At 52.4% G+C, this 12732-nt stretch overlaps 5 protein-coding genes across 5 annotated transcripts; 3 read left to right on the top strand and 2 right to left on the bottom strand.

The window, feature by feature from the left end:
- Window positions 1-769: 769 nt before the first annotated feature.
- N0V89_000811 (uncharacterized protein) lies at window positions 770-3878 on the top strand (the record flags this gene model as incomplete). The annotated part of the gene is made up of 5 exons (XM_056209631.1): window positions 770-887; window positions 958-2042; window positions 2094-2218; window positions 2275-2587; window positions 3084-3878. The coding sequence occupies 5 exons, from the start codon at window positions 770-772 to the stop codon at window positions 3876-3878; spliced, it is 2436 nt and encodes an 811-aa protein (XP_056076453.1).
- Window positions 3879-5010: 1132 nt separating this feature from the next.
- Window positions 5011-5846, bottom strand: ROT1 (Reversal of tor2 lethality; the record flags this gene model as incomplete). Its single annotated transcript, XM_056209630.1, has 3 exons — window positions 5011-5313; window positions 5395-5573; window positions 5612-5846. 3 exons carry the CDS (start codon window positions 5844-5846, stop codon window positions 5011-5013), a joined length of 717 nt encoding a protein of 238 aa, XP_056076452.1.
- Window positions 5847-6301: 455 nt separating this feature from the next.
- On the top strand, window positions 6302-7107 carry N0V89_000809 (uncharacterized protein; the record flags this gene model as incomplete). Its single annotated transcript, XM_056209629.1, has 3 exons — window positions 6302-6392; window positions 6454-6939; window positions 6992-7107. The coding sequence occupies 3 exons, from the start codon at window positions 6302-6304 to the stop codon at window positions 7105-7107; spliced, it is 693 nt and encodes a 230-aa protein (XP_056076451.1).
- A 100-nt stretch (window positions 7108-7207) lies between these two features.
- Window positions 7208-7712, bottom strand: SME1 (mRNA splicing protein sme1; the record flags this gene model as incomplete). The annotated part of the gene is made up of 5 exons (XM_056209628.1): window positions 7208-7263; window positions 7321-7411; window positions 7462-7568; window positions 7628-7645; window positions 7703-7712. The coding sequence occupies 5 exons, from the start codon at window positions 7710-7712 to the stop codon at window positions 7208-7210; spliced, it is 282 nt and encodes a 93-aa protein (XP_056076450.1).
- Window positions 7713-8032: 320 nt separating this feature from the next.
- Window positions 8033-11186, top strand: MTR10 (Nuclear import receptor; the record flags this gene model as incomplete). The annotated part of the gene is made up of 5 exons (XM_056209627.1): window positions 8033-8158; window positions 8212-8304; window positions 8349-8627; window positions 8732-8822; window positions 8866-11186. The coding sequence occupies 5 exons, from the start codon at window positions 8033-8035 to the stop codon at window positions 11184-11186; spliced, it is 2910 nt and encodes a 969-aa protein (XP_056076449.1).
- Window positions 11187-12732: the final 1546 nt, after the last annotated feature.

Genomic DNA, 12732 nt, shown 5'->3' with positions numbered 1-12732 from the left:
ATGCCTTGGAACTTACGACGAGTGGGCATGCAGCCACCCAAGTCACGTTCCTATGTACTTTAGGTGGGCTTTGTTGTGGGCATCACCCGGTCAACCGGCTCTTGCAAGAGCCAGCATGGACGATGCTCGACCTTTCGTTCGCGTTTTAGCTGCTGGGCTCAGGCGGATGTGAAGATGGTCGCCTTGCCATGTTTGTGTCGGTAAGCTGTCTGTTCCGCATCGTCGTTGGCCGTTGCCTTGTTCTCACGTCGCGGAAAGAAATACCGGTGAGCCCGCCTCTGCAGCCAATCAGCGCCTGGACGGACTTAGTCGTCACTGTTGCACAGTCCGCCTTCAACGGCAAGCTGTAACAGAACTCGAGCTGCATGTCCACGGCCGTCTCCCACACCCGAGTCACGCTGCGCTTCCCCTTGTCCGACGACACGAGAGGCAACCCGCACCTCCCTCATGCTCAACCTCGTGCTTCACGGCTGCGTCGCATCACAACAATCTCGTCTTTCGTTTCCCGCCATCTTCGCTTACTCGCCGGTGAATCTGGGGGCGGACCAGATGCAATAGGACAGGTCCAGCGTCGCGTATGGTAAGATTTCCTTGACCGGCTGCAGGTGCCACTTGGCGTTCGGTCTGTGCACGGACCATTGTGCTTCACCGGAATCAGTGAGGGGACTTTAACAACAGCGCACTGCGGTCTGCATTGCGGGCTTCAGTTGCTTTTCTAGCTGCTTGATCTTTGCAGTGTGCTTCGCAGGCTCAAGGCTCTAGTCACGGGATGGAGGACTTGGCGACGAATCTCGATGCCATCAGCCTTGCGGAGCGGCTGCAGGGAGCGAGGGCCGAGGAGTACTGGTTGCATCTTGAGGCCGAGGGGCCATTGGACAAGTATCCGGGTGAGGACATCTTCATTCCAAACAAAACTAACATCTGAGCGAGAAGTGGTCGCTAACGGTTGCGTTGTAGCAAAGCAACATGCACGCCGGGTGCGCGAGCGCCTGCATGTGGCAGAGGGCTTGATCTACCTTCCTGGTGTGCCGGCGAGGAGCAATGAGGACAGTGACATGCCTGCGCCTTTTCGCCAGCGACGCTACTTCTACTACCTGAGCGGCTGCAATGAAGCGAGCTGTCAATTGGCGTACGACATCAAACGGGATCTTCTTACTTTGTTCATTCCGCGCGTTAACCCGGATCGCGTCTTCTGGAACGGCCGAGGCTCGACTCCTGCAGAGGCCTTGGACAAGTACGACGTCGACGAAGTCTTCTACGTGGATCAGATAGAGTCCTGGATACATGACTGGTTCTTGCACTACCGATATGATGGCGCTCAGCGCCTCTATGTTCTGCATAAGGAGCAAATGCCACCGTTGAGATACCCTTGGCCTGTGGATTCGACTGCATTACAGCCTGCAGTCAATCAATGTCGCATGATCAAAGATGATCACGAGATCAAGTTGATCCGCAAAGCAAACGACATCTCATCGAAAGCACATAAGCAGGTCCTTGCCAATATCACTAGGTTTCACAACGAAGCCCAGGTGGAAGGTCTTTTCCTGAACGTCTGCATCTCGAACCAAGCCAAACAGCAAGCATACGATCCTATTGCAGCTTCTGGGCCCAATGCCGGCACGCTACATTATGATGCCAACAATGAAGATTTCGCCGACCGTCAACTCATGTGTCTGGACGCTGGATGCGAATTTGAGCTCTACGCATCTGATATTACGCGCACATTTCCGCTATCTGGCTCCTGGCCCTCGAAAGAGGCAGAAAACATCTACAAACTTGTCGAACGTATGCAAGAAGCCTGCATCCAGAAATTGGCACCTGGTGTTCGTTATCTAGATGTTCATGTTCTGGCGCATCAGATTGCTATCGATGGGTTATTAAAACTTGGTCTTCTACACAATGGCACAAGGGAAGAGATCTACAAGGCTGGCACCAGTAAAGCTTTCTTTCCCCATGGTCTGGGCCATCATGTGGGATTAGAAGTGCATGATGTCGGCCAACAGGAGCTAATGAGCTTGTGCAAGCATCCTAAATACGAGAAGGTATAACAGTCTCCTCGGCATCCTGCGGCTGCGGACATTGACAATTCGCAGATTCCTTCGCTGTATCCCGAGGACTTCCATCTGCCCATCTACGACAAGGATCTATGCATGGCTCCGACACATCCCCAAAGCCCGCAACTGGAAGAAGGTATGGTGGTCACCGTTGAACCTGGAATGTAAGTCATGATCTACAAATCCCGTCTTGGCAACGATGATTGACTGAACAATCCAGCTATTTCTCTGCATATGCTCTCAGCTACTTCTATTTACCGTCGCCTGTGCATGCTAAGTACATCAATACTGAGGTACTCTATCGATACTTCCCTGTAGGCGGCGTCCGCATCGAGGACGACATCCTCATCACTTCCAAGGGCTATGAGAATCTCACTACTGCACCAAAGGGCGATGCTATGTTCGCTATAATCAAGGGACAAAGTACTAGCTCTACGCCTAAATCCAGGGAGAAGAGTGTTGACGCACTAGAGGAGTCGCTTCGTCGAGCGCCAGGTATTTCAAGGCGCGTAGCTGATCCTTTCGTGAAACCCGTCTCTAGAGCGGCGACTGAACCTATTATAAATACCAAAAGAGAAAGCTCAGATAGCCAAGCATTCCCGGATCATTGGCTTTTCAGAGATACTTCATACCCAACTCCATCTACCGGCAACAGCAGAAAAGGAACGGCCCGGCAAACAGAACGTCATGCCGCTCCTGCACCTCAAGACAGTCCTCTACCTCTTTGTGGGACTTCTTCTGCAGACGTCGAACACATCTTCATGGGTTGGCAGAGTGAGATTGCAAAAAATTGCCGCTTTTCCATATCTTGGGATCGGTATGAAGATCAGGGTTTCTAAATGCCAACATTGTATTGTTCTCTCCGAAACAGTCGACCGTTTGAGGAAGACACTGAGCTGTTCAACGACGACCTCGCCAAGTACTTCACCGAACTTAGACGATGGCGACTTTGAAGGTTGGAACAAAATTCGGCCTTCGTCGAAATTTGTGAACCATGTCGCCCCCTCAACAAAACCTAAAGTACAAGAGATGCAACAGATCCCGGCGTTTCCATCAAAGAGCTTGGTTGACAGGCCATTGCGTGAGCCTTTCGCTCCGGGGCATGGCATCCCATCATCGTCTTTCGATGTACAGCGTGGTCTGAACAAGGAGAGTCGCGGTAAGCTGGACGATGACTTCGTGCCTCTACCACAAGTGAAAGCACAGCGCCGGTCCGTCACCTTTGATAGCTATCCGATCACGCAGTCGCAGCTGCCCTCAAATCAACACGAAATTGTTCCCGCCCCAAGTGATTGGCACACTAAATCCATGGATCCTGCGACATTGGCGCAGAAGAAGCAAGCAAATCGACCGGTGTATGACCATCCCAAGTCAGAATGGAACCCTTCTAATATCCCAAACCAAGCTCGTGTGTCGAAGTGGACCTTCACAACACTTCCAGAACACGTCTACCCATCTGCAGCTGGAGAGACGAGCATGTCACCCGAGGCTCTTGCCCGAAGAAGCCTCTCCGCAGCAATTGAACGTAGCAACGAGCGCGAGCAATATGTACACCCAGCCAATTCCTTGCGTCGCCCGGATGCGCGGCCTTCGCTCCCGTTCTTGCGGCAAGGTCCGGCAAGTGGGACGCCTGAAGAGGGACTTGCTCCCGTACGAAGTCACCGTGCAGAGGAGTCTGTCCCTTTGCAGAATCGCAATTCCACGTTCGTGCCGGTCAGCTTCTCAGCGCAGGAGCATGACTTGAGGCGCAGACGCTCAATGGGCAGTGCGCTTAAGTCTTCCATTCAAAGTCGCGATATCTCCCCTTTTGCAGTCTCATCCTGATGCCTATCCTCCTAGCACTGCTGCTGTAGTCTCGAGAGCCCAGGCCGTTGCTCATTGGAACGACCCTGTGTCATTTTCAACAACTGCTGCTGAGATTCCTCCGTTCCCATGTGAACGATCTTCGGAGCGGGCAAACACACATGAAACCTTGCCATGGCAAGGCCACGAGAAAGAGATGCGAGCAATGTATAGCCGAGCTCGACCTGGAGGCGAAGAACTTCAGGGCGTCGACTACGCGAGGTGGCGATGATCATCACACGTGTAAAGTGCTCGGGTGCAGGCGTAGTGTGTTAGAAAGTGGCGCGTTCGGTGGGGATTTATGACTTTAATCTTACTATATACGTTTTTATAGCTAGCTACTACCTATACGTTCTTATACCAATCCAATGACGTTTGTTACGGCCAGAATATAGTGCTTTGCAGATCATGGCCTGTTGAATAGGTAGGTAGGCAGGTCATAGATTTACATCCAACTATTGAGTTTCAGTGCCTTGTGGCCTGTTGAGTAGTCCCGCTGTGATTCTCGTGTGGGTGTGTGGTTCGGCCGTCATGACGAGGGGCGACAAAGAAGAACTTTAGCAAACGAGCTCTCGTGCAGTCAATTCGAAATAGAAGATGAAGTGAATATGGAAGAAATTTCTAAGCAATCGTATCAAGGTCTTCGACGATATGTGACGCGTCACAAACTTAGTAAGATCCTGAAATGGCCCACCACACCACATGTTCGCATGTGCTCACCTACAGAGGCATACGAAGTGTGTTAATATCCAGGGTCACAATAAAGACACTCGGAACATGTTTACCATCATCATTTCGATTTCGATAAGCCTAAATAGAGGCTTATGAACTGCGCCATCCCGTCGTCGCAATGTAAATCTAAGTTCACCTCCCCAATGACACGAACGCCCTAGACTCCACGTCTTGATCACGCATACCCAATAACGCCGATCATACGAAACTGCGTAGTCGCTACCCAAATGCTGCCCAAAAGCGTGCTTTCATAAGATTCAACGCCGCTTCATTAATCGATGCCTCCACCCGCAATCCCACACCAGCGAATTGGATACCGAAGCTAGTTGCGACACCCAAGTCGGATCTCCAATCATATTGGACGTGTAACAAGTTCATCCATCTAGAAGAAATAGTAGAGCACACCGCCGGATGCAGTCATGAAGACGCCAAACCACCACCATCGATCAGCTTGCTGTTGTTGGGGTGTCCGCTTGCTGAGCACGTTGAGGGGGAGATCGGAGCGCTTCACCTTGGCGGTGGCCTTTGCGCCGGCAGTCGAAGTGGTGAGTGGATTGAGGGTCGTCGTCGGGAGCATCTGGGGTGGAGAATAGGCCAGGTAGAGAGGCATGAGCGGTGCACCGTCGCGCTTAAAAAGGGTCAACCGTGTCTTCTTCGTGTATCCATCCGTGACAACTTCGTAGCGCTGTATTCGATCTCTGTCAGTATCCTCTATTATAGAAAGGAGCTAATTGTCCAAGCACAGGAACGTAGATGGCCGACATACTTGGAACAGCTCAGTGGTATTGTAACGTGTGTAAATAGCATTGCCGTAAGCGCATGGGTCGGAATATAATTGGCGTCCGTCGACCTTGATAGGTTCGAGGGAAAGCGAGCCGTTGTCGAACTTCTTGAAGCTTCCGTGCTGCCACTGTATTATCCCCTTGGGACAGCTGGGGTTCGTAGCTACAGTGTCCGTTAGCATGTGTACGTAGCGTATGTACTCTTATATCGAAAGAGCGAGTAGGACGGCATACGGTTCGCTACGGCACGATAGTACGCTTCTTCAAAGTGGCCGTCTGTGGAGAAGGAGTACGAGATGCCCGTGTGCTTCGGTTCCGTAAATTCCTCGTTAATTGGGTCATAGAAGCCCTGGAGTTGATCAGCATCGAAATGATTCCATAGTGAAATGCATCCCATACCGGCCCCGTCAGCGTCGAATTCGATTTGCTGCTCCATGTCCCAACCAAATCTGTGAATGAAGCTTGTGCGGCCGCCAGGCTTGCGCCGAGCAGCAGGGTCGCTACCGTGGCGAGCATTCCTGTGTGTATGCAACGATATAGCGAGTGTGGGCGGTCGGAGATCGTGCGCGAAAGAGACGAGTACGGTACGGTGGGAGTGCAGTGCAATTGTTGTAGAAGCGCTGCCCGGTTTAGCCAGGAGACAAGAATGGAGCAGCCGCGACTGCGACAGGGATTACGCCGCCGCTAGTGGCGCGTGGCGTGGATCGTCACCTGGGCAAGCCACACAGCACACTTGCATCACCGCTTGGTCGAGGCAATCCTTCGCGGACATCTAGGGCGAACGGTGTCTTACACACGGCAATTGCAATTATATCTACCTGTGAGCCAGCAGATTGTCAGACTCGGTCTGCTGCTACGATCCCGGCTTGTTGAACGCAGCCAGGAGCCTCGATGGCGGCACTACCTGCATTGAAAAAGGATCTGAGAAAGAGGATCAAGAAAGTACTCGCCGACGTTTCTGATGCGTCGGCTGCTTCGCAGAGTAGGTCCATCTGCTCATGCGTCTTGGGATATAGATTGATGCTGAATTTGGGCCGTCACAGCTTCTAATGCCGTCGGAGTGTTGTTGGGAATGCCGGAGTACAAGGCGGCGAGGCGGATAAGCATCTACCTGGCCATGCCCACAGGCGAGATCGCAACAACAAGAATTGTTCGTGATGCACTTGCTCAGGGTAAAACTGTCTTTATTCCCTACACATACAACCTCGAAGCTCCAAGAGAGGGGCAGCCAAAGTCTATCATGGATATGGTCGAGCTACACTCTATGCAGGACTTTGAGTCATTGCGGCCGGATAAGTGGAACATTCCCACTCCCAGTGAAGACTCTATCGTAAACCGCTCAAACTCGTTTGGCGGGAAGGGCGCCACCAACGGCACTATCACGCCTGCGAGCGAAGAAGCCGGGCTGGATCTCATCGTGATGCCGGGCATGGCATTCGATTCCAACCTTGGCCGGCTTGGTCACGGGAAGGGATTCTATGACTACTTCCTGCGTCGCTGTCACGATGCATCGCGGGTGCCTTTTCGCGGTAAGAAACACTGATTTCCATTTTGGGTGGGTATTCTAACTAACCACGATAGTCGGTCTGGCCTTGACAGAGCAGCTGCTCCCGCCAGCCGATGCCGTACCCATGGACAAATCCGATTTCCGTCTCGATGCCCTGATAACCGGAGACGGAGAGCTGCGCAGAGCCTAAACATCAACGGTGTGCCACGTCCTCCTACAAAACCTTTAACTACCCCTGGAAGCTGCGTCTCGCAGTGGCGCTTGCGGAATGAACCACGTCGGTTGATCGCTCAATTGTTGATCTGCTGGATGAGAGAGATGTTGTCTCCTTTGAGGAGAACTTGGCCTGTGCTAGATTAGCGACACACATTCAGGCGCATGCCAGATCTCCAAATGTACTCACCAAGCTTCCGTCGCTCTTCTGGGCTTTCCTTCTTCGCCAATGTGACTTCCACCGCATCATCAATGACCAGATTCATGAACTCATCGAACCCCTAAAGATGTCAGTGTGGTGTCTCGCTTTCCATGCGGCGCATGTGCCTACCCTCAGCTTCCCCTCAATGCGCATGCCCAAGTTCTCGTATAACCATATCGATACGGTCGCGCGCTGTTGTAGAAGCTTGAAGATGAAGTTGATGGGTGGCAAGAGCACTACATATACGTTAGAATATGGAGGTCGCCAGTGGTACATGCCCACGCGGAAGGCGCACCTTTCTGCCCGCCGCGGCCTATGTGATGCATTAGCGTTTGTCTGCAACGACAGCTCCGTAGGACTTTACCTCTACCTCCAGTCATAATTGCGAGTGGCTTTGTTGGGTAAGGCGCTTCCGCGACGTTGTGGGGGTGGATAGGTCAGGTAGGTGAAGCTCTAGGAAAATAGCGGGCGGTGAGAAACGAGCCTTCTTGGCGTTGCGCGGGACACGACTTTCATGGACGTAACTTCTTGCCCCCACAAACAAACATCTCGACCACACCTGCGTATTGCTAGCGCGCCGTCCTTCCCAAACCGGCGCTCTTACGTCTAGTATATGAACACCCGATAATCGCAATCCGCCCTACTACGACCCTCTGAGCGTTGCCCGCTTCAATCTACAGCCCGCGCGGGACAGCCCACCATGGCATCCAACGGAGTGCAGCACGTCTTCGCGCCGGTGCTGGCGGCACACAACACCATGGCATCGGGAGCCGACCGTGCACAGAAAGAGCAGGCACATCAGTTCCTCGAGCAGTTCCAGAAATCGGTATGGCGCATGACCGTAACATGAATGGAGCGCATGCTGACCGGTCGATATAGGACGAAGCATGGACGACGACATTAGCCATGCTCGAAGCCAACAACGTGGACGCTGCGGCAAAGTTGTTTGCCGCTACCACACTGAAGGGCAAGGTGGGTTGTTTCAGGTATCTGTGGGCCTGCGCTGACCGTTACAGATTGTCTATGACCTTCATCAGCTGCCCCGCGAGACGCTCCCAAAGCTGCGCGAAACCATTATCAGAAATCTGGCGACCTTCCACGCTGGTCCCAAGCCTATCCGCCTGCAGCTGTGTGTGTGTCTGGCCAACCTAGCGATACAAATGACAGAGTGGAAGGACGTTCTACCTCTCATACTATCAACGCTGGGCTCAGATCCATCCACGCTGCCTTGCGTCCTAGACTTCCTTCGTGTTCTGCCAGAAGAGGTCACACATGGCCGGAAAATCGCTCTTACAGTACGTTCGGTCAAATCACCATCCTCCACCACCCACCTATCGGCACCTCATCGTGGTATCGTGGTATAACGTCAGAGTCACAATCTAATACATGGATTTGTCAGGAAACCGAGTTGCAAATGAGGACGTCAGAATTGATCGAGGAAAACGCACAACAGGCACTAAGCCTCCTCGTGCAGTATGCTCAATCATCCCGTACGTCGACCCTCCCGTGATATTTCTGCGCTGACATTGATAGCCGCTGCCTCTCAAAATCCTCAGCTGCTTAACTGCATTACATCCTGGATGCGAGAAGTTGCTTTAGACGACATTATCAAATCTCCACTTTTGGGGGTTATTTTCGACGCATTGTCAGCACCAGAACCCTTTGAGGCCGCCATCGAATGTGTTTGCGCGTTGATTGCCGAAACTAGGGATGTCGACGAGTCAACGAACACGATTTTGGTTTTGTACCCCAAGGTACTGGAATTGCGACCGAAACTCGCTCAGGCGGCAGCAGAGGAAGATACAGAGACATACAAGGGCATTGCTCGAATCTTCGCCGAAGCTGGAGAAGCATGGTGTTTACTCATTGCAAGGATACCAGACCAATTCCGTGAACTTGTCGAAGCTATCCTGGAAACTGCGGCGTTGGACAAGGAGCGGGACGCGATATCTCATACCTTCAAATTTTGGTATGACTTGAAGCAATATCTGACGCTTGAGAAGTACACGCCAGCCCGACAGCAAATTGCTGATATCTACTCAAAGCTTGTTGATATCATGGTCGGCCACCTGGAGTATCCGAAACCGGAAAGTGGCGATGAGAAAGACCTATTTGAGGGCGATCGCGAACAAGAGGAGAAGTTCCGGGAGTTCCGACACCAGATGGGTGACGTGCTGAAAGACTGCTGCGAGGTTATGAGCGTTACAGAATGTCTTCAGAAACCGTTCAACCTCATCCGAGCCTGGGTACAAACATATGCCTCACAGGCGGGGCCGAACCACGTACCTGGATGGCAGAAGCTGGAGGCTCCGTTATTTGCTGTGCGGGCTATGGGGCGCATGGTACCACCCGACGAAAGCGTCATGCTGCCTCAACTTATTCCAATTATGGTTCAAATACCAGACCATCCCAAAGTCCGCTTCCAAGCTGTCATGGCTCTTGGCAGGTACACTGAATGGACTGCACAACATCCAGATACCCTGCAACCTCAACTCGACTTCATCATGGGCGCTTTCGACCACTCCTCGAAAGATGTAACCCGCGCTGCAGCTCTTTCGTTCAAGTTCTTCTGCAATGATTGTGCAAGCTCCCTCGTTGGCTTCATTGGACCTTTGCAACAATTCTACGCCAAATACTTGGATGTTCTGCCCGTCAGCAGCCAAGAGGAAATAACGGATGGCGTCGCCTCGGTCGTCGCGAAGGTTCCTCTTGAACAGCTATATCCTACGTTAAAGCTATACTGTGACCCAGTGTTGCAAAGCATTATGTCTATCGCCAACGAGGCCAAGGAGGAACCGTCACAGAAGCTTCTAGCAGACAAGATCAACCTGCTGACTATCTTTTTCGAAGTGGTGAGACCGCAAGTACTACCGGGGCACGAACACCCAGCAGTCAAATACTGCCAAGAGATCTTTCCTATGCTAGGCAACATCGTGTCGCACTTCTCGAACAGCGTGCCAGTTCTCGAGCGGGTTTGCCGATGCTGGCGATACATGGTACTATCATATAGAACGGCGATGCGGCCATTGCTTCCGTTGCTCGCAACGCAACTTGTACAAGGATTCGAATCGTCGAGACAGGGTTGCTTCCTATGGGCTACAGCATCGATAGTCCGCGAATTTTCTGCCGGAGCGGAGGAGTTCGACACAAGGCTGACTAATGATGTCTTCCAATTCTACGAGCAACAGGCGAAGACGTTCCTGAGAATACTCAGTGACTTACCGCCAGAGGATCTTCCAGACATGATCGAGGATTTCTTCCGCCTAGCCGGCGAGATGGCCATGTATTACCCCATCGAGTCCATATCGTCACCGCTCATGGAAACCATACTTCTGGCTGCCTGTTCATCACTTACGCTGCTGAAAGAAGAGCCTATTATTGCAACTCTTCACTTCCTACGCGATCTCCTCGGTTACGGTCGCAACTTATCACCATCCAGTAGCTTCGACAACTCGCGCCACGAGGTCCCTGAGCAAATACAGACGCGTGTGAAGCAACTTGTTGCGGCTGCCGGAATACAGCTTGTGCAACGCATTATGACGGGCATGATGTACAGCTTCCCTGAAGGTTGCTTCCCGGATGCGTCAGGCGTGCTGCTTGACCTATTTGAATTGATGCCAGAGCAAGTCGCTGGCTGGGTGCAACAGACTGTGGGAATGCTGCCTCAGGGTAGTATCACCCCTCAAGAAAGTGAACGCTTCTTGAACAACATTAGACAGCGGATCCAGACCGGAGACATCCGAATGATCCGGACGATCTTGCAGGATTTCACGACGAGCTACAGGCGGAGGAATGTGGCGCCCCGTGAAGGTCTCGGTAGACTCGAGGCCAGTCGATTTAGGTTCTCCGGTTAATGTCCCGGTATGAAGATGGTCCGACTCGCCAGAAGAAGTCCATCAACATCGAGCGTGGATCTTCGATGACAGCGTGTCCAGTCTACTCGGCATAACAGATTCAGTGGAAAGGTCAGTGGAGGTTACAGCACCTGTAGATATATTTGGAATTAGCAGCATGAGCGGCGATTGGGCATTTAGCATGGCGGGCGGTATTTGGGTCGATGGGTAGCATGGGTCGTGGAGCAGAGTGGGCTGTTCTTTTAGATACCGACATTTCGATTCTGCACCTATCATAGATGGCTCAACACAGTGTAGTATGTTCGCCGCAATTCATTAGGAGTATTTCTTCCCAGTGTTTGCACTATTGATTTTGGAGAGAGAAGCTTTGATGGTAGTGGTAAACCTACCGACTCGACGCTGTGGCTGTGGCTATAGCTGTGGCTGTGCTCGGTGACACCGTGCCGTCCCCACATTCGCTCACAGCTTCAGCTGGGCTTGTGCGGATAAGTCTTTGGATTGCTTTATCGATTTCATGCCGAGCGCTGAGTCGCATGGTACTGCCATGGTCAGTTATTCGCACTGCAGTGGTAGGTGGTGGGCGCATCGCAAGCTCCCCGAGACACGGGCAGGTCGCGCCCAACCAAGCCCGAAGCAACGTAGCAGTACAACGCATACACGTTGGACCATGGAGAAGCGCTCGTGGAGATGCATGCTACGCTTTCTACACATTGCAGGTGAGTGAAGGAACCTGCAGAACTCTGACACCTGGCGAATAGCCGCAGAAGTGGAAGCGCGGAGTGCAGCTAGGACGGGAAGGCGCGATGTGTAGTCGCTAGAGACGAAACATGAAACGCGAAACATGGGGAATTACGCAGGTCCTCGAGGGCTTTCCGCGCGCCATCGCCACCTTCCTTTTGCCCATGGTGTGCTGGTGGAATGTTAGTGTGTCGGACTTGAGTGGTGTCTCATGGTACGAAGGGACTGGATCAAAGGCAGGTTCGAGATCGTCAGGCACGCAGCTGTGCTTGGCGATGCTTGTCGATGCTTGGAGTCCGGCTATGTCCGTAGAGCTGAAGCTTCGTAGTTGACTGGGAGGGTAGCTCCCTGTGGGTCGTCGGTCGGGAAGTCCGGACTGCGCCGCCGCACCGGGCAGCGCAGTACGGAGTCAGTGGGAAGTGGGAAGTGGGAAGGGCAGGCGATGGGAGCATCTTGCACTTGCAACAGTAGGTAATATTCAAGGTATGTTCACGATTCGCGAGAAAGAGTCTGTACGAGAAGAGTGCGGAAAACAAGGACCAGACGCGCTATCGCTGAAATGCCTAGCAAAACCCCCAAAGTCATCCCAAGCATTTCCGTAACCCGTCCCATCCAAGCGTGCGTGGTGTGTGTATCGGTAGTGTAGATGTATAGGAAACAAGATGTAAATGCGACAAAATGGGGTGTAACACAAGAAGTGAAGAACGAAAGTCTAGAAAAGTAGAAAGATTCACAGCCCGCACCAACTCCTTCACAGTCCCGTCAAGTCTCCGTCACTAGAAAATAATCTGCTTGGTTAGTTGGTGTA

Source organism: Didymosphaeria variabile (assembly GCF_027946475.1).
Source record: "Didymosphaeria variabile strain IMI 356815 chromosome Unknown scaffold_1, whole genome shotgun sequence".
Taxonomy (NCBI): Eukaryota; Fungi; Ascomycota; class Dothideomycetes; order Pleosporales; family Didymosphaeriaceae; genus Didymosphaeria; species Didymosphaeria variabile.
Note: the sequence above shows the minus strand (reverse complement) of the source record. Positions and strands in the feature narration are given on the sequence as shown.